Genomic DNA, 20,110 nt, shown 5'->3' with positions numbered 1-20,110 from the left:
TATACACAGGCCGGAGACCCTTCTTTGCCGCACAGCTTCGCTCACCCCCCCCTTTCTTCTTTCGCTTCCACAGGTATCAAAAAAAGAGGTGTTTACGAGCTGCCACCAAGCTCCGCCAGAATCTTCTCACCCTTCTCCTTGGCCGACGCGAAATCGCCGACCATGTAGAAGGCGTTCTCGGGAAGGCTGTCACCCTCACCGCGCAGGATGGCCTGGAACGAGCCGATGGTGTCCTTGAGGTCGACGAGCGTGCCCTCGATGCCGGTGAAGACTTGGGCGACAGTGAAGGGCTGGCTCAGGAAACGCTGGATCTTACGGGCGCGCTCGACGGTAAGCTTGTCGGCTTCCGAAAGTTCGTCCATGCCGAGAATGGCAATGATGTCCTGGAGCGACTTGTACTCCTGGAGGATCTGCTGGACGCGGGTGGCCGTGTCGTAGTGCTCCTGACCGACGACACGAGGGTCAAGCATACGGGACTTGGAGTCGAGGGGATCGACCGCGGGGTAGATACCCAGCTCGGAAATACCACGAGACAACACAGTGGTGGCGTCCAAATGGGCGAAGGTGGTGGCGGGGGCAGGGTCAGTCAAATCGTCAGCAGGGACGTAGACGGCCTGGACCGAGGTAATAGAGCCCTTCTTGGTGGTGGTGATACGCTCCTGCATGCCACCCATGTCGACGGCGAGAGTGGGTTGGTAACCGACGGCAGAGGGGATACGACCGAGAAGGGCAGACACCTCGGAACCAGCCTGGGTGAACCGGAAAATGTTGTCGATGAAGAGAAGCACTAACCAGGGTAAATCAGTAAAGCTGCGCAGACAACAACAACAACAACAACGACAAAGACATAGGAACACTCGCAATGCACACGCAGGGCGTGCTTAAGGGTTGTAGAAAGGGCAGAAACGTACCATCCTGGCCTTCCTCGTCACGGAAGTACTCCGCAATGGTCAGACCAGTAAGCGCAACACGGGCACGGGCACCGGGGGGCTCGTTCATCTGACCGAAGACGAGGGCGACCTTGGACTCGCCATCAAGCTGAATGACGGAGGTCTCCTGCATCTCGTGGTACAGATCGTTACCCTCACGGGTACGCTCGCCGACACCGGTGAAGACGGAGTAACCACCGTGGGCCTTGGCGATGTTGTTGATGAGCTCCTGGATGAACACGGTCTTGCCGACACCGGCACCGCCGAAGAGACCAATCTTTCCACCACGAGCGTAGGGAGCGAGAAGGTCGACGACCTTGATACCCGTCACCAGAATCTCAGCCGAGGTAGACTGGTCGGTGAACGCGGGCGCTTCGGCGTGGATGGGCCGGGTGTGCTTGGACTTGATGGGACCACGCTCGTCAATGGGGTCACCAGTGACGTTCATGATACGACCCAGAGTCTCAGCGCCGACGGGAATGGTGATGGGGGCGCCGGTGTCGACAGCCTTGGCTCCACGGACAAGACCCTCGGTACCTATTGAGGTCAAGATCTGTCAGATGCCAAGAAACATGAGAAAACCGGAGTACTAAGAATCCATCACCTACCGTCCATGGCAATGCAGCGGACGACATTCTGGCCGAGATGTTGCTGGAGGCATGTCAGTGCATTTCATTCCATCGCGTCTTTCGTTTTTCCCCTCCACTCCAGACGATGACAACATACCGCTACCTCAAGGACGAGCTTTTGGTTATTGTTTTGGGTCTCGAGGGCGTTAAGAATGGGAGGAAGCTTGGTGCCATCGAACTTGACTGTACGGCATCGACAGTCAGTAAAATGTCATCAAAAAAAGACGCATGTTTCCATCATGGAAAAGCATGTCATCAAAAGGAAAGGTTTGTCTTTGTGTTTCCTAGTACATACCGTCGACAACGGCACCAATCACCTGCAAGGATGGGATTTGTCAGTTACCGAGATTCTCCTCACGCGTTTACCTCCGGCCTAAAGGAGGTCTGGACGGCGGCCAAGGGGGGGGCATCGCAACTCACCTGGTAGATCTTGCCATCGCCAACACCCGCAGTGCTAGCCCACCGCGTAGCAGCAGGGAATCTGAGGGAAGCAGGCTTGATGGTCCGTCGGGTGGCGGCCGCCGCGAAGGAAGGGCGAGCTGCTCTGGCGCAGGAGGAAATGCCGCTGGAAAAAAAAGACCCGGGTTAGTCCAATTGACCTCAATTGACCGCCGCGACGGCTCCAAAAAGTCCATCCACTGTAGGAAACCAACCTCTTGAACATCTTGACAGATGGCGGAGAGCGATTTCGGATGGGTGTGGAGAGGTGATGGTTGGACTTCAAGGAAGGACTTGGGAAGAAGTGAGTAGTTTTGCTCGGGATCCAGGCTTCGTCGGTTAGAGCTTTCCTCCTCTCGGTCACGTGATTCTGTTTTTTTCCCGCCTCTGGAAAAATTATGCGGCAGGCCCCCTTTGGCTCGTGCACCCGGCGCCGTACCTAATCTGGCCTGTTCATTTGACCGGGTTTTTCCGGACATTGCTTATTTTCTTCCTCAGGCATCTTTCTGCCCTCGGTGGACAGGATGTGCCGAAGACGCGTTTCCATGGGCAATACATAAGTGGTGCGAAGTATGCTGTACTCCGCACTTCCACTGTCCTGTCTTCCATCTTACTGCTCCGTAATTACGTACTGCGATACATTGAGTCCATTGTTAATGATATTCCGATTCAGAAAGTCAATGACAGCTTTCTTTGGCTGTCCGGAGTGAGTAGCATGGGATTCGGACTGTCAATATCTCCTGGCAACATGACTTTCGATTGATCCATTGAAAGAAGAAAAGAAAAAAAAAGAAGGAAAAACCCCCCAACGTATCCGTATCCTCATAAGCCCCACTGCAATACAAACAAAATGCGACGCCCGAGGTAGCCGAAATCAGATCCTCTGATGAAGGTCCTGCCCTACCTAATTCCTTCGCCCAAATCATAAAACGAGTAGGTACTCTCATAAAACACAAACGCTTCGTAGCTCCAGTCTCCCAGTAGTCAGTCATACCCTTCACAGCTTTCACGCCCTTCTCGACACCTGCCATTCTGCCCTTGTTAAGCACCACCTTGGCCAGCCTCCCTATACTGCTCGAATGTCGTGGTGGTCTCCGGCTGGCGAGCAGCAGGTCCTGCGTCCTCTTCTTGAATTCGCCTTTCCAACTCCATACGGCCATCCTTGCCCCAGTAGCCGGGTTTTTCTGTCCCATGAACGCATCCCTCCGTAATCAAGACGTATGGGACGGGGGCGTCGAAGATCGGCTCAGCCAGAATCCGCTCCATCTCCATCTTCAACCCACGAGCCCCTGTCTGCGTCTTGGCTGCCTTCCCAGCTATGGCGTATAGGGCCCGTCTAGTGAAGTGCAGCTGTGATGGATACGTCTCGAAAAGTGCCGTATACTGCGCTACGAGACTGTTGCGCGGTTCTGTCAAAATCCTGAACAAGTCATCTAGAGACAACGAGCTCAGAGCGCAAATATTGTGTACCCGGCCGATCAGCTCCGGGATGAAGCCGAAGGCTTGCAAATCCATGGGCGTCGTGAGATCGAGCGGCGTAAACGCCGATGCTGGCAACCCGGGGTCCGCGTGTGCGAGGTGGGAAAAGAGATGCCTCGGCAGATCATGCTGGGTGCCTGAGAGAGTCTGGCGACCGCGCAAGTCTGACCCGAATCCTATCGAGGGCTTCGAAACCCGCCGTATGACGGTTTTATCCAAGCCCACGAAGGCCCCGCAGAAGACGAACAAGATGTTGGAGGTGTCGACGTTGTACTGCTCGACCTTGCTCTGCGGCGGCGTCGACTGTGGTGCCGACGTCGACCCTGACGTGGAATAGTTGGTCGTGATAGGGGAAGCAGTGCGTGATGACCGGTTATCCTTGACGTTTATCGTGACTTTCGTTCCCTCGACAAGCTTGAGCAATGCTTGCTGCACGCCCTCGCCGCTGACGTCTCTGCCGTTGGGCGTCTCGCGCCGAGCAATTTTGTCGAACTCATCCAGCACGACGATGCCATGCTCGGCGGCTTTGATATCGTAGTTGGCTTCTACCAAAAGTCTCTCGATACAACTCTCGACATCCTGACCAATGTATCCCGCTTGCGTGAAAGAGTTACAGTCGGCTATCGTAAATGGCACCCTGAGTTGCTTGCTCAAGGTCCTGTCTATGTGTGAGGAGGAAGGAGCTTCAGAGAAAGGGAGTGTTCGGGTCAGAGAGGGCTTCGCTTACTCGAGAATGTAAGTTTTGCCTGTCCCAGTCGGTCCAAGGACCAGAATATTCGACTTGTCGACCTTGACACGGCGCGGGCCCTCAGGCTCGTCGGATATGGCGAGGTCATCAGGCGGAGGCGGGGGTACGTAGCCTTCGCGCAAATGTTCAGTCGCCTCCAATTGACCGGGAAAGTCGTCTTGAGCTTAAATTGTCAGTCGGCCACAGTGCGGGGAGGGACGGCCAGGTAGAAACCTCGGCGGGTGGGAAGAGATGACAAGAGAGTGAGAGAGAGAGAGGAGATAAGGAAGTGCATGCGGACCTTGGGTAGGGTGGGCATCACGGAACTTGTCGTGCAGGTCCCTATCTCTGGCATAGCGGTGCCTTTGAAGCTTCTCCCGAAGCTTCTTATCCTCATGTTCATGTTGTCTCCTCCTCCGAAGGTTCTGGTAATGGTTGAAGATAGTAGCGCAGATGGTCTTTTTGGCCCTGTCTTGTCCAACCACGTATTCGTCGACGCGCTTCTTCAGGTCGCGCGGGTAGAACTTGGGGACGCCGAACTTGGCCTTGGTGAACATCGGGCCACGCCCGGTCTCGAGCGATGGGTCATAGCTGCTCGTGTAACCCGACGTCAAATCCTGGGTATACCGGTTCGACTCGCGACGAATGGCCGAGTGGGAAAAGTAGCGACCGGTCGCGGGAGGAATGGACGCACACCGAGGGCAGACGGACGCCGCTGCCCTTGCAGGTAACAGCATCATCGGATTATTCGCTCTGTTGCAGATATACCAGTCCGGGAGAATCGGACATATCAATTGGGACTGAAACAGTGCTGGAACAGGCTGCTAAAGGGAAGGCAGGAAACGGAGCGGATTCAAGATGTAGATTGGTTAATTAGTAGATGGAAGGTGGAAGATGGTGTAATGCAACACCTGTGCCCAAGGGTTGTGACTGTTCGCAGTGCGATACCCAAATAAGGTACCCCAACCACATACCCCGCAGGCCAGTTTAGCTCTCCGTGTGGTGGTGGTGAACCTCGAGATTACAGGTACAGTACGGACCTCCCTTTTTCCGGCTCTAACCTCAGTAAGCCGAGCTTGCAGCCAACGCCAACGAGCTACATATATGACGAAAGCAGATGCTTGACCGACATTTACAGCATCTATCACTATTATGACTAATGCATACGCTTGTTCAAAAGATGGGATACTATACTGCGTAGTACAGTATAATCACGACCTTGCCTATAGCCTAGCTTCGATCCGTTGTCTGGACTTTCCTGTATAGCTGCTTGTCACGGGTCAGCAAGGTGAGGTATGACAGCTGAAGGCAAGCAGGCGGGCAATTGATCCGCTATAACATACTGGACACTCACCGACGCCTCTTAAAATAAAGCAATGCTCTTCTGTCGATGTAAGGGATGCTGCTTCTGCACTCTCGCTAGCCGCCATTCTTTTCTCTCGTCTTTTCCCCCCACTGTCGCTCATAAGGGTTTTGTTGGACTCGCTACGATGCTTTTGCCAAGTCTTCCCTTTGAAGATAATGACATTGGTATCGGTCCGGCCAGTCGCAGCGACAACGGAGGGGCGCCCAGTGTGACACAGAAGACCAATAATACGCGAAGCAACACAACGGCAGGTAAATTCTGAAAGGGTGGGATCATACATCGCCTACTGCGGTACATTTGAATGCCTGCAGTAAGGTAATAGATGGATGTATTATTTCGGAGGCACATGTCCTGTAGGTAAATTATTGGACGGTGATGTTAGGATTGAGGCTGCTAATCTGATCAGCTAAGGGTTGGCTTCTCCCCTTTTCTGCCTGTACGATGTACGTCATACTTCAGGATTGGGAGGGGTCAGTTGCACTCTTCTCTGTTATGACACCTCCCTGGTATGACCGTACGTACTTCGACGTACCAAGGTACTGCTGGACTAAAAGGTAAAGTAAGGTAGTATCTCATTTTGTGAAGATAGTGTAGGTCAGAACATTTCAGGTTCTGTTCTTGTCCTGTTTCTCAGCTCTGTCCAACTCTTACTCTGTACCTACCTCTCCCCAACTCCTATCTTGATTCCTTTGATAATACTTCTGTGCTACCTCGTACTACCTTACATTACTAGCTGCCAGCAAACGACCAACCAGTTCTGCAATTCGTCCCCGTAGCCGGGAGGCCTATTTGAGTTTATTTCATTTAATTTCTTTACGGACGCGTCTGGAATTTTACATTCCGTCCTACTCGAAAGCTCCCCCGTCTCGTACTAGTTAAGACACCAGTGAGCAGCAAATCCACTACAGCATCCCGCACCTCCAAGTGTGCGCCGTATTCTCCTACTTAGCCAGCCATTGAGACACCATCCAGACGTACACACAATCATCAGGAAGAACGTGCAACAATGGCGGCTGCTGTCGAGGATTCGGCCAATTCCCTGGCAGCGAATGCTGCCACGGGACTGCCCAACGATGGCACTGGTCTGTCCTCACCGAGTCACTCCCGCCCTGACCCTGACGTCCTGTTTCTCTTTTCTGACTCTCGAGAATAGGTGCCATTAAGATTGACCCCTGGCTTGAACCATTCAAGGATGTCTTCAAGAGGCGTTATGCCAGAGCCCAGGAGTGGATTGGGAGAATCAACGTATCCGAAGGAGGCCTTGACAAGTTCTCCAAGGTGAGATAAGACTCTCAACTGGCCAGTGTACTGTATGATCCTTCCGGCTCACGAACGTCGGTCCACTAGGGGATAGAGGCCTTTGGTTTCAATGTCGATACCCGTGGGAACATCATCTACAGAGAATGGGCGCCCAATGCTGTCGAGGCTTATCTGATTGGTGACTTCAGTGAGTGCCATGTCCTCCTAATGCGATCTCATGAGGCATCTTGGACTGATATCGTGTTATTTTGACCAGACGGCTGGAATAGGAAGTCCCACCCCATGACCAAAAACCATTTTGGTGTTTTTGAGATTGTGCTTCCACCCGAAGATGGACAACCAGCCATCCCCCACAACTCGAAAGTCAAGGTAATCGGCTGATAACACAACCTCAACGCCTGGACTGGGCTTGGCTGACCTGGAATTCTAGATTTCACTTGAACTGCCCACGGCGGAGAGGGTCGACCGACTACCTGCCTGGATCAAGTATGTAACCCAGGATCTATCTGTCTCCCCGGCGTATGAGGCACGGTTCTGGAACCCGCCCGCGTCCGAGAGATACCAGTTCAAGAACCCGCGGCCCCCTAAGCCTACCAGTCTCCGCGTTTACGAGGCACACGTTGGAATCTCCTCGCCGGAACTGCGTGTCGCCACGTATAAAGAATTTACCAAGAACATGCTTCCAAGGATCCGTGACCTCGGCTACAATGTCATCCAACTTATGGCTGTTATGGAGCATGCGTACTATGCTAGCTTCGGTTACCAGGTGAACAACTTCTTCGCAGCCAGCAGCCGGTACGGCCCCCCAGAGGACCTCAAGGAGCTTGTCGACACGGCCCACGGAATGGGCCTCACGGTGCTTCTCGATGTCGTCCATAGCCATGCTTCCAAGAATGTCCTCGACGGCCTGAACCACTTCGACGGTTCCGATCATCAGTATTTCCACGAAGGTGCCCGGGGTCGCCACGAGCTGTGGGACAGCAGACTGTTCAACTACGGCCACCACGAGGTGATGAGATTTCTGCTCAGCAACCTGCGGTTCTGGATGGACGAGTATCATTTTGATGGCTTCCGCTTCGACGGCGTCACAAGCATGCTGTACCAGCATCATGGAATTGGAACGTGAGTGCCCCTGTTCTGTTCTCTTGGCATGTGCCACGCCACGGCACCGCCGTACTAACTGCCAAAAGGGGGTTCTCTGGAGGATACCACGAGTATTTTGGACCCGATGTAGATGAGGAAGCTGTCGCCTATCTTATGGTCGCCAACCAAATGCTCCATGACCGGTACCCCGACGTTATCACTATCGCCGAGGACGTATCCGGGATGCCTGCCCTGTGCCTTCCCCTTTCCCTGGGCGGAGTTGGGTTCGACTATCGACTCGCAATGGCAATTCCCGACATGTGGATCAAGATCCTTAAAGAGCAGAAGGACGAAGAATGGGACATGAGTAGTATTTGCTGGACTCTAACAAACCGACGCCACGGCGAGAAGACCATTGCTTATTGTGAGAGCCATGATCAAGCGTGAGTAAATCTGAATTTCCCCGCACAACGTCGAACTTCCCGGATTCTGACGAAAACGTATAGTCTGGTCGGAGATAAGACCCTCATGATGCATCTTTGCGATGCTGAAATGTACACCAACATGTCCGTGCTGACGCCTCTCACCGCTGTCATCGACCGTGGTATGGCCCTGCACAAAATGATCCGCCTCTTGACCCACGGTCTTGGTGGCGAGGGCTATCTCAACTTTGAGGGCAACGAGTTTGGTCATCCGGAATGGCTGGATTTCCCCCGCGAGGGCAACCAGAACTCCTTCTGGTACGCCAGGCGCCAGTTCAACTTGACGGACGACCACTTGCTCCGGTACCAGTTCCTCAACAACTTCGATCGTCTCATGAACACCTGCGAGGCCCGGTTCGGCTGGCTGCAGGCGCCGCAGGCATACCTGTCCCTCAAGCACCAAGGGGACAAAGTCATCGTCTTCGAGCGGGGTGGCTGTGTTTTCGTTTTCAACCTGCATCCGTCCCAGAGTTTCAGCGACTACAGGATTGGGATCGATGTGCCGGGGACGTACAGGATCGTGCTGAACACAGACTCCAAGGAAGTCGGCGGACATGACCGTATTGACGAGAGCACTCGCTTCTTCACCGAGCCGATGGAATGGAACAACCGGAAGAACTGCACGCATGTCTACATTCCGTGCCGCACAGCCATTGTAAGTGTTCTCAGGCCAGAGATGTCATATGTTCAACATGCCATGATGCTGACACTGTTGTCTTTAGGTTTTGGCTCCCGAGTCTTGATTTCTCGCACTCGTGGGCAGTGGGCTAGCTATTGGAGGTATGAGGGTAATTGGTGAAGGCACCAGTCGTATGAAATGGAGGATACTTCGTCGGCCAGAGCCCTTGTTCGTCTCGAGAGTGTAGCTGTTCTGACACGTGCCCGCTGTAGTGCGAGGGCAAGAAAATATAATGGCACATGTAGTTATGTTCTAGAATATTGTTAGTGCCCTAGTTATTCCAACTCTGATATTGCCTCTGTAGACAACAAGGAGAATGGGATATTCATCTGTCCAAGTATCACAAACGGAATAGTCTTCGAGACTCGTCGACAAAAGAAAGATGCTTGAAATTGATTTAGTCTTCTGGTATACTATTTACACCCAGCCGCGCATTTTTTTTTGTCTGTTCCCGGATTCCCTCAGACTCGAAGCCCCCCTCCAAGCCTCTTTATTTTCTAAGAAGTCGTGTTATACAAGGGGATGTAACAGTCGGCCGCGCTGCCAGAGGCCGAGGAGGGGGAGAAAAAGCGAGAGCGTGATTACTGCTTGGGAGGGGACTGGACCTGGCCCCGGCCGGTGTAGCCTTCCGAGGAGATGCCGGTGAGAGGTTCGGATTTTTCTCCCTGGAGGTTAGAAGGGAGGATATGTTAGCACAGTATCGCCATTTTGTTGGGAGAGGGCCCGCAAGTCAAATAAGGGAACATCGAGGGATGCTTGCGACGAACCTTGAGGTACTCGTTGGCAGCCTCCTGCCACTCCTTGTTCATGGTTGAGGGGCCAGGCTTGGCGAAGGCGCGGATGAGGCCGAAGATGGCGAAACTGACAGCGATGCCGACGACGGTGCCGAGCAAGACGCGGGAGCTCTGACCGGGAGGGTCGGTGGCACGGGGTCCATGGGGACCGAAGGCGATCCAGTACGCTGTGAACCAATCCAAGTCAGCACACTTGAATTGAAAGAATTTCCATCCGATGTCATGGATGCGGTCGTGCGTAATTGCTCGTTGTTTGAGACGTCGGGCGCCACGGGGAGCCTTATCAATTAAGGGAGAATCAATGCCTATCGGCTGCCCACGAAATCGAGCCACCCGAATATCACGGAGAGCATTTCTTCGAAACCCAATTGGATGCCCCAGCCTAACGGGATTCCGAATAGGTGGCAACACAGTCGCGAATCGTGTCGTGTCGAAGAGAGAGAGAGAGAGAGAGAGAGAAGAAAAAAAAAAGCGTTAGAGTCACGAAGCACGTACCGGCCTTCTTCTCCTGGAGGGTGAGCTCGGCCCAGCTGCCCTTCATGCGGTCCCTCAGGGCCATCCAGAGCTCGGCCTGTTCCTGGAGAGGCATGGTCTCCCACCTCTTCTCGATGTTGTTGAGGGTCGGGTTCGAGATGGCGTGGGTGGTCGCGGCACGGCGGATGATCATGGCCTGCCCCTGCCGGGGGACGGCACGGAGCAGAGACGAAGCCTGGGTTCGCATCATCTTTTGAATTTGGGTCCCAAAATGCAGTGTCGGTGTGGAGATGGGTCCAATTGATGGGTTGACCGGAGGCGTACGACGTCGCGGGGGGGTGCGTTGTGGGAAGGGAGCTTGGGGGGAGTACGTGGTATTATTAGATGAAGTTCCAGGAAGCGGGTTTTTCGAGGCAATCGTCTGATCCGATTCCGTTACCTCATTGGCTTGTCTGTCATCCAGCTTCTGCCACTGGGCCGAAAATCGTTCGGCATCCGGGCTGCCTGACTAAGCTACTGTATCACGTGATACAATAGTCGGCATCGAAACCATCGAAATTGACAGGCGTACGGACTACGGAGTCATTACAACGTGATAATAAACTGGGTATCCGAACGAAGTCATTACATGAAGTACGGGGTATGTAGTATATATTATTGCTTCTGACATGTGATGTGGAAGCCATGGTTGCTACAGCGAGTGGTTATTCCAGTACTACATTTCTTAGTCGTAGAGTGTACTGCGTCTTCATCGTAGGCTTTTCGCCAGAGGAAGTGAGCCACGCCAGCATCACCCACGCGCAAATCAGGGAGTGATTGGTGTGTATCTTCAGCAATGTGTCCGGAGATCCAGAAGGGGACATGACGCCATAACCCTCACGGGTATCAAAGCAATCGGCGCCGTAGCCATCCCAAGGCCCGAGACAGAACGAGAACGCCGGGCGTTGAAGTTGCGCAGATCGAGAGAGAAAGTCGGCATTATGAACGACTTAATCCTGTCTGTGATGTGCCTTTCACGTCTTTTGAGTAGCTTCTGTTTGCAGAAACAGGACCACATTTTACCCCGAGCTGCAATTGATGGAGTTCATATTGAGACTTCCACCTCGTCCCTTGGCATGCCAGAACTGACTTTCATTTCTGGGTAGATGCCGTTGAGGTCCCCTGTTAAGAAGAACGGCCGGAAAGCCCGTGTATTCCAATCATAAAGAGCGAATTGGTTGTGTGAGGTGTGAAGGATGTTATGCTGTACGTCCGTCTGACAGATGCACCTCGGATGTTCCAGGCCCCAGAATCAGGTTCTTTGGCCCGGATTCCAGAAGAGGACACCGACAAAAAGACATGAATTCAAGTCGTTAAATACTATTCTTGTCTATTTCTTCAAGTTGGAGAAGCGACGGTTTTCTGCAGAGCCGTAGACTGTGAGAGTTGTTATACAGGGATGGGGAGTAGTTCGAGATGGTTTCCGGGATCAATGTCTCCCAGTGTCTTGCTCGGTGGGATGGGGCGATGATGCTGTTGGAATAAGCTGGGGCTGTTCTGCTTGTTGAGTGGACTGAGACGATAATTGGAGCTCGCGTTGTCGTTTCTGCTCGGCGAGAGCTGGTTGCAAGGAAAAGACGCCTACAGTAGGGCACGTTTTTCAGTCAGTGAACTTATGATCTGCAATTGAGGCCAGCGAAGGTCTCACTAATATAAACTCCGGCGCCTATGGCTAAGCCTAGACCCAAGTACTGCCGAAAACCCATTGCAAGTCGAGATACTGGGGCTGGAGGGGAGGGAATGCGATTCCCAAGCTTGTTACTTCCCTAAGGTACGAAATATTCTGGTCCTCAGCCGGACCATGTTCCGACAGCACGCGAAGGTACGTACCACCAGACACCGTTGAAACTGCGGGGAATCGACGTCGGTGGATATTCGGACCGGTGGTTAGCGTGGAGTGGAGGCGTAAAGTGGTCCCGTGCCTGCGCGTTCCCTTTGTCGCGTCACAGCTCGCCAATGGAGGACCGTACCAGTACCGTGTACGGATACGATTCAACGTAACCGCGTCCCCCACACCGACTTCAATGCAGTCCGACCATGGGGGCTCTTTGCTATAACGAAGCCTTGTTTCTAAAAACATGATCCAGCCTTGATTTCTTATCAACGATGACTACTTTATCTCCCAAATGGCCAACTGGAAGGTTCTCGGGGAAGTTCCAGACTCGGACGACGACGCCGAGTTTGACAGCCAGGAGACAGACGTAATTCCTATTCCTGCACTCGAACCAGCACCACCGACCCTCGAACAGCGACCTGTTGCAGTGCATTCCGAACAACGCAGTATCTGGGATATACCAGACTCATCGCCGGTGCAGGAAACACGGAAGCAAGGACCAACTGAACGCCCCAAGACACCCATATCATCAGCAGCCCCGGCTACAGCCCTTGTGTCCTCACCTCTCTCTTCTATCCCTGACGACGCTTTTGATAATGACGAACTCGACGAATTCCACAGTCAATTCCCCGCTGGGGGAACGGAATTATTGAGAAAGACGCCAGTCACGACTCGTAACTATGCTGAGGGCTCACCGGACCCCCTCGATTTCACGCAGGATGACGTATCGAGAAGCTTTGTGGAGCTGACCCAGGCACCACCTGACTTCCTCCTTGACAAGGACGCCGACGAGCCGAGTGAACCGAAGCCGATCCAAGCTCAGCAGCCGAGAAGCCAATCCCCGGTTACACTCGGTACGCAGGCTGAAACTGAATTCGCAAGCCCTTCCACGGCTGCTTTGCAATATGGTCGCGCGCTTCGTCCGAGGAAGCCGATCCAGCAACATCCCTATCTTATTGAGAATGTTCAATACAGCAAAGCCTTGAGATCCGCAGGGGTCAAACCCGTGCGGGTAGATACCGAAGAGGAGAGACTGAGGAAGAGGAAGGCCGCGGAAGAGGATTCCCAAGAACAGGAGTTCGAGGCTGATAGCCAAAGCATCGCCAGCGGTGTGGGGCCCTACACAGCCTCGGAGGACAATACTCAATCAGCAGACGATAATCAGCAGGAATCATTCCCTCGCCTGTTCTCGACCCCTCCCGACCACAGAACCTCTTCTCCGAAGCCGCGTGGGCTTTTGAGTAGTCCTTACAGCCGCTCTCGAGAAACCGACCTCACGAGTCCATTTATGATTGACGAAGACGACGACGACGGCTTCCCGTCCCTGGATATTCTGCCCAACTTGAGCAAGAAGATATTGTCGCGAGAAAAACGACCATCATGTTCGACAAAGTCCTCCGCCCGCAAGAAATATCGACGCAACCCCATGGGTAGCACGTCTGTACCCACAACCTTGGACGGCAAGACGCCTCCGAGACCTTTGGCACGCATAGACCTTCTCGAAAGCTCGCCAGAAAGACCCTTGACCACTCTGAATAGAGAGCCAAATGTTGTGTTTGAAGAAGGGTCTGAGACTCCGAAGCAGCATCGCGCAGTTCTTACAGAACCTCGGCACCAATCTCCACTCGTAACAACTACTCGTCAGATATTTGACCTGACTACGGAGGATGATGAACCAGCTCTGGTCGGGGAGGCTGGCTCTGTTGCAAGTAACGCCTCAGGAAGCGATTCGGAGAACAGCGTGGACATAACCAGATTCAGACGGAGGGCCCGGGGGGTTCTGCCTGCGTCACATTTCAGGCTGGACCAATCTGTGAATCAAGCAAACTTGCGCCAAAAGGCGCAAATTCGACCCTTAGAGACGACGACGGATGCGATACAGAGACGTGGTTTGGCTGTGCGACGAACAGGAACTTCTCGTCCACAGCCCGCTTCGGTGTTCCCTTTCGAAGTCTCCGATGAATCTGATATCGAGCGCAACGAGGCCCCCCCAATCTCCACAGAACCGCCTTTGGTTCAAACCGTCCTGCATTTGGAAGATTCCGACAATGGCTCGGGCGCCGAGGAGTATGACGAGATCGACCACATGACTCAACGTAGTAAACGCCGGCTCGACCGCAACAGCTCGTATAGTAACACCAGCAAGCGACGGAAAACCCTCCATACACCGTCTGGAAAACGACGCGAACAACAGACCATTACGAGCCACTTTTCATCTCGGAACCGACAGCCTTCCACCTCCAGAAGAAATACCTCGACTACTCATCCTGCCAGAGGACCACAGAAACGGAGATCAAAGCAAACCAAACTGTCAAAGGCACCGCCTCAGATCGGCATCCTTGACGTGATCGAGCCGAGCGCACCTCAATTCCTGAAGATCGCCGCGCGGACAGCGAAGAGAAGAGCGCACAAGGGGCGGACAACCCCGAGAACCAAGAAAATATGTTTGGGCACCCGCGAGGACCAGATCGATGCCGGCACCGTGCTGCATAATTGGACCAGTGGCAAGATCCAGCCCCGTTCGACAGTTCAGCCGACCCGTCGCGATGTCGTCCCCAAGATGGGCCGGCGGCCTCTGCAGCATATTTCACAGAATTTACAGAAACGATCACCTGAGGCTATCCGTGATGGGCCGCCAACAGACCCGAAGTCGAAGCATGGCGCGCCAATTCTCAACAGTACGCTTGACCGTCATCATCAAGCACGACACCCAGACCGAAATAAAACTCCGACCCCGGATACACCAGTCCGTCCTGCACAGCTGGAAGCCGACCTCTTGACGCAACCTGGGCGGCTTGCCTTCCATTCGAAAAAGCGGATGCTTGACGTTCTGTATCGCCAAAATGTCAGACGTGCATCGTCCCCGAGCATCATCCTTTCTCTGGGTTCTGTGGATGCTCCTCCGAATGCCAGTCATGACACCGACTCGGTTTTGTTTCCTGCTGAACTTGATGAGATTTCGGCTTCCCCTCCTCCTGAACCTGTGGCTCGAAGACGGAAGAAGATGGCCAGACCTAGACGCATTGATACAAAGGCAGCTCAATATCGGCACGCCAACGACCCATTACCCCTAGACTCACCAGCACCAGTAGAGAGCGAGGTGGCGGAGGTCAGCGATGGTAAATTGCTGGGTCTCGGACCGTTCGGGACCCAATATTCTCAGCACTTCGAGAGATTTCCTCTGGAGCGAGGAATCTTTTTTCACGAGGAAACTCTCTTAGGAAGCGGATGTGTGCGAGCTGCCTTGGATAAGAGCTATGCGGACAGAGTCTTCCAGGTTCGGCCACGAGTCTTCTTCAGTCTGTCGGGGCAGTCCTTGAGATGGGGCCCCTGGAATGACGACGTGTCCTCCGAATTTGGCATCTTATGCGATACCATTTTGAACCAACTTGTGGCCCCGGATACGCCGGACGACCCCCAATTGGACGCGAAAGGGGCGGCACGGTTCATTCGGTCGTATATACAAGATGCTTTCAGCGTCTCTCCGGACTCGGAAGCAGAATCCTTCATTTCCCGTCTGGTCGACGTCTTCGGCAGCTTCCTATCACGGTTGCAGACGGAGTTGTCCCATCTTAGTCCACGGAGGCTACAAGTGGTTCTTGAGATACTCTGCCAGTTGCTTGTGGCCACGGCCAGTGGAGTCAATCTCTGCAAGAATGTCGACGTGTTGAGCTCTGAAATGATGCGAATGGAGTTGCTACTCCAAAAAATGTCTGCGACATGCGTCTCCTGTCTCCTGGGCGTCGGGTTCGGTCCCATCGCCAAGCTCCAGGACGACCTGCGGCGACTCGCGTTCCGCCAGCGTGGTATTCGAGCTGATAATGTTGCCGCTGTGACCTGGGTTATTCTGATGACAGTTCTCGGGGACTTTCAGATCCCTAGAATGAGCTTCTGGGACGTTACGTACTCGGTGCTCATCAAAGCCGAGGTGAAGTCAGGAGTCAACGCGAGGACCTTTGAGCAACTGTGGGAGAACGTCTTCACCTTGCTGCCTCTATGCGAGTTTGACAACATGGGGGTCGTGACTTCGGGATCGAGGTATCGCATTTCGATGGATGGTTGGGCCCTGCCACAGCTCGTCTTGAAGCGAGTCTTCCAGCTATACAAAGACAACAGTCGTCAATCTCCCAGCTTCAATATCTACTGCAGAGCTCTTCTTAGTCGTTGTCACTACTTGGTCGAGCAGTGGGGTTGGCAAAAGTGCAGCGGTATCGTCGGCACCATTTTCGACTTCTTCGGGTCGCAAAACCTGTCGCATCTTCGAAACGAGGTGGTCTACCGGTCACCCGCGTTTCTGGAAAGCCTGCATCTCAACCCGTCCTTGCAAGTGGAACCAGAAGATCGCTGTTTTCACGTCTTCCTCAAGCTTATTGCCGTGGCCATCAAGCAGTTGGTACGCTCGGGTTCGACCAACGAAGTTCGGAACCTCGTGGCTCGTACATTACCGAACCATAACCGTCAGTACCTTAAGGAGCACAACGTCCATCAGGATGATCTGGGTGCGCTCCGGAACCATCATGATCTGCTCTGCACCTTGTACTGGGCGACTCCACCGGATTTGCGCCCTGCCACACTGATCCAGCTTCTGAAGCAGCTCGTCATCCCGGCTAGCTCGCACAAGGAAGCGTGTCTCATAAACTTGCGGGCCTGGGGGCAGACCGCGCGCTTCGTCGCGTCCAAGGGCTCGGCCTCTGAATTCAAAGCTTTGTACTGGTGGCAGACGGACACTTTCCAGGAACTCCTTGGTCAATACGACTCCGTTGCCGCCGACATCAACCAGCAGATGCGCAACATGTCTAGCGATTCCAGTGTCGGGATCAGCCAGGATCTGATAAATGGGGTCATAGCCAGCAACAAGTTGGCGACAATGGACGTCCTGATCTGCAGCACACGTTTGTCCCTTAACACCGCTCGATACGCCCGCAGTCTCGAGCTGGCCATTCTCGCCGCAAACAATTGTGAGGACCCCAAGTTGAAGACAAAGCTCACGCATGGCGTCTATTAACTCGTTGGAACAGATCAAATAAAACAGGTCCTCCGCCGATTTTCCACCGCAGAACCCGAGTTTCCTTGGACCATCCTTCGAGACACCTTGGCCACGCTTGAACTCCTTTTGGATCGAACTGAGCGAGCCCTTGGTGATGATAAGCAGCGTGAAAACGAAGAGACATTAAATGAAACAAGTGTGGATGACAGCATCATGGTACTACGCCTCCCCCCGCCCCCCCTTCCCGCGTGCGTGGAGTTGTCTATATTCTTGCTAACGAGTTCTCTAGCTACTGGATCGTGAAATCACCGCGGACTTTTACGCCATGGCTCGTTCTGTACTAAACATCGAGTCAGAGGCTAATGCATCGTCCCTCTCTTCTCTATCCAGAACAGATTGCGTCGAACAAGTGGTGCGCGTTGGGGGCCAGTTAGCCGCAGTCTTAACGCAATGCGGAGCCATGGTACGTTTCTAAGCCGCCTACCTCCTCGTCGAGCTTGGGAAGCGTACGGACTAACGCCTTGGCAGCGCCTTTCCCAGTGCTTCAAGCGCGGGAGGCAAGGCATGTTCGAAGATGTCCCCGCGAGACTGAGCTTGCGCCAACGGCAGTATCTCCCACTCTTCCTGGCGGTTGTTCAACAGCGTGCCACGGTCGATCTCACGGTACGTGTTCGGCAAGGCAATGGCTGTGCATGACCTTGGCTAACCTGAGATAGGATATCGGATCGAGCTATCCGCAACTGTGGCTGCTGTCCCTGGTGAAGCCGGTGCGCTATCTGGGCTTTGAACATGAGCTTGCCGCCGTGCTGGGCCAGCAGACGAACACCTTCGTGCCGGGTGACGCTGGCCAGTCCTTAAGGCAAAAGAATTACGGGACGCCACGGCATCTTTTTGCATGTAAGTCATGGAGATTTCTTTTCTTGAATCTTTTTATTTTTTTATTTTTTATTTATTTTTTGGCCACCACCTTCTTCTTCCACCTGGACCGCCCACGCTGATCCCCTGCTACAGATGCCTTGTCCTGGATGAGACGCTCGCTGCGAGAGGCCCCTCTAGCCGACAAGAAAAAGCTCTCGACCGAGTTCGATTCGGCTCTCCAGACGAGCATGCAGCTCATGCGAGATGACCTCCGAACGCTCGAAGCTTCTGGAGACGGCCATGGTGCCTATGTTAGTTTTGTTCGTCGAATCATTTCTCTCATCAGAGCACACGGAGGGGATATTTGCACGATACCCAATTTCTTCTACGAGATCAGCAAAGAGTACTCCCCACCTTTGCAGGACCCTCAGCTCCAGGTCGCCAGTATCGAATCTTACGGGATCCGACTCCTAGAAGGGGACGCGAAAGCGGCGCCGCAACTGTTCTTCTACCTCTATAACAACTTCAAACAGGCCCTTCACAATGGCAAACTGGGACACGAGGTAGCAATATTGCGTGAGGGGATGAAAGTGGATGCCGTCCTCTCCTTCAGCTTGGGAAAAATGGTCCCTGCCATCCTGCAGGCTGCTACGGAGAAACATGAACTGTTTGTCATATTCGACGTCTTCTGCGAGGCAATCAGGCTCAGGCTCGCCCAGTCTCCGGTCTCTTGTCAAATCGGCGAAGATGCGCTCAGCCAAATCCCAGCCATGGTACACGCCACCCTCAGGTGGGCGGCCGAAGTGCGGCGCTTGGGGGAGATGCCACTACCGGCGGAGAAGACGCACCTCTTCAGGAAGATTCTCTTCCTGTTCAACACCCTACAGCCTGTCCTAGAGGCGTACTCGTTGTCCATGCACGAGCCCGCATGCTGGGAGGACCTAGAAACATCTTTGGAATTGATGAGCAAGACAACGAGGGAAGTCGAAGAGACGTTGGACTCGACTCCTAGTCTAGAGAGGACGGCGCTTTCCTCTACTGCTCTCTTCGCCGGGCTCTGTGAGGCGCCTGACGAGACGAGGCCGCGGGATACCCATGTCGACACGTTCGCGACCAGTCTTGTTCGCGATGCCGAGCGGAACTGGGTGGTCACGCCGGATACCATCACAGTCCAGGGCCCGGTGAGGGCGACGCAGTCAGGACAGGGGTCGAGGCGGCCGGTATGGATCGCGGAAGTGTTGTTGGAGAGCTTGCATGGAGAGCTGCGGCGATGGAATTGGTGGTGGTCTAGATGTAGGCCGGGTGGGCTAGGTGTGGGAGGCCAGCAATCAAGACGGTGCCTCGCTTGGGCCGGGGGTACGGATGCTGCCGCCTGATGAGGCAGATTCAAGATGGGGGGGGGGGGCCGTAGGATATAAGTGAGGCGGCAGAAAGAGGGGCTGACGAGATGTATGGTTGCACCACCACCAACAACAACAATAACAATAACAAGCCTTCATGCATCAAGACTGTTCAGGACATCCCAGACGTAGGGCTCGATACGAGTAACTGTGCCATTGTTGTGGAATTGCCAGGAGCCGATCCGAGGCTGAGGGATACGCGCGAGTGTAAGGATTAGGCGGGAGAGTCCTCTAAAGAGGCTACGTCGCCGTTCAGGATGGTTACGGTACTTCTTCCAGGTCATCGACAGCATCCTACCGACTTTGGGTTGGATATATTCAAGGAGAACGTAGCCGGTCTCCAGCGCATGGTTCGAACCCGACGGGTACGTATTGAGACAGGAGAGGAAGCCGGAGTAGCATGTGTATTCTCCGCCATGCGGCTCTGGCCCAGCGGAGATGGAATGGTTGTCCTCCCACATGAGTGAACCATGGTAATCGACTGGCTTAAAAGGGGGATAGTCGCGATGGGAATGCGGTTCAGGGGTTGCGCCAAGGCAAAGACGGTGGTAGAACCAGCCACTTTGCTGCGCCACCATCGGAGAATGTGCTTTTCCGTCTTCCGTACCTACCTTAGCTTTGTCAGCATTAACCCGGGTTCTGCCGGGATACA

The 20,110-nt window shown here is 53.9% G+C and overlaps 6 protein-coding genes across 6 annotated transcripts; 2 read left to right on the top strand and 4 right to left on the bottom strand.

Annotated features, from left to right (window-relative positions):
- Window positions 1–92: 92 nt before the first annotated feature.
- SODALDRAFT_353407 (ATP synthase beta chain) lies at window positions 93–2,270 on the bottom strand (the record flags this gene model as incomplete). Its single annotated transcript, XM_028613645.1, has 7 exons — window positions 2,212–2,270; window positions 1,979–2,123; window positions 1,854–1,875; window positions 1,656–1,741; window positions 1,538–1,580; window positions 912–1,466; window positions 93–856 (listed from the first exon to the last, which is right to left on the bottom strand). Exons 1-7 carry the CDS (start codon window positions 2,220–2,222, stop codon window positions 93–95), a joined length of 1,626 nt encoding a protein of 541 aa, XP_028462777.1. The 5' UTR covers window positions 2,223–2,270.
- A 399-nt stretch (window positions 2,271–2,669) lies between these two features.
- SODALDRAFT_329171 (ATP-dependent Clp protease) lies at window positions 2,670–5,173 on the bottom strand. Its single transcript, XM_028610866.1, has 3 exons — window positions 4,504–5,173; window positions 4,203–4,380; window positions 2,670–4,133 (listed from the first exon to the last, which is right to left on the bottom strand). The coding sequence occupies exons 1-3, from the start codon at window positions 4,937–4,939 to the stop codon at window positions 3,038–3,040; spliced, it is 1,710 nt and encodes a 569-aa protein (XP_028462776.1). The 5' UTR covers window positions 4,940–5,173; the 3' UTR covers window positions 2,670–3,037.
- Window positions 5,174–6,100: 927 nt separating this feature from the next.
- On the top strand, window positions 6,101–9,175 carry SODALDRAFT_317499 (alpha amylase). The gene is made up of 8 exons (XM_028609347.1): window positions 6,101–6,650; window positions 6,722–6,846; window positions 6,916–7,015; window positions 7,085–7,197; window positions 7,259–7,950; window positions 8,019–8,354; window positions 8,418–9,048; window positions 9,116–9,175. Exons 1-8 carry the CDS (start codon window positions 6,575–6,577, stop codon window positions 9,134–9,136), a joined length of 2,094 nt encoding a protein of 697 aa, XP_028462775.1. The 5' UTR covers window positions 6,101–6,574; the 3' UTR covers window positions 9,137–9,175.
- Window positions 9,176–9,653: 478 nt separating this feature from the next.
- Window positions 9,654–10,590, bottom strand: SODALDRAFT_321057 (cytochrome c oxidase polypeptide V; the record flags this gene model as incomplete). Its single annotated transcript, XM_028609590.1, has 3 exons — window positions 9,654–9,737; window positions 9,840–10,033; window positions 10,362–10,590. The coding sequence occupies 3 exons, from the start codon at window positions 10,588–10,590 to the stop codon at window positions 9,654–9,656; spliced, it is 507 nt and encodes a 168-aa protein (XP_028462774.1).
- Window positions 10,591–12,425: 1,835 nt separating this feature from the next.
- On the top strand, window positions 12,426–19,457 carry SODALDRAFT_329167 (hypothetical protein). The gene is made up of 6 exons (XM_028610865.1): window positions 12,426–17,171; window positions 17,232–17,416; window positions 17,490–17,663; window positions 17,729–17,863; window positions 17,917–18,097; window positions 18,212–19,457. Exons 1-6 carry the CDS (start codon window positions 12,506–12,508, stop codon window positions 19,432–19,434), a joined length of 6,564 nt encoding a protein of 2,187 aa, XP_028462773.1. The 5' UTR covers window positions 12,426–12,505; the 3' UTR covers window positions 19,435–19,457.
- Window positions 19,458–19,553: 96 nt separating this feature from the next.
- SODALDRAFT_363661 (hypothetical protein) lies at window positions 19,554–20,036 on the bottom strand (the record flags this gene model as incomplete). The annotated part of the gene is made up of 1 exon (XM_028614577.1): window positions 19,554–20,036. The coding sequence occupies one exon, from the start codon at window positions 20,034–20,036 to the stop codon at window positions 19,554–19,556; it is 483 nt and encodes a 160-aa protein (XP_028462772.1).
- Between the last annotated feature and the right edge of the window lie 74 nt (window positions 20,037–20,110).

This window comes from Sodiomyces alkalinus (genome assembly GCF_003711515.1).
Source record: "Sodiomyces alkalinus F11 unplaced genomic scaffold SODALscaffold_12, whole genome shotgun sequence".
NCBI classification, from domain to species: Eukaryota; Fungi; Ascomycota; class Sordariomycetes; order Glomerellales; family Plectosphaerellaceae; genus Sodiomyces; species Sodiomyces alkalinus.
This window is presented reverse-complemented; position numbering and strand designations above follow the sequence as displayed.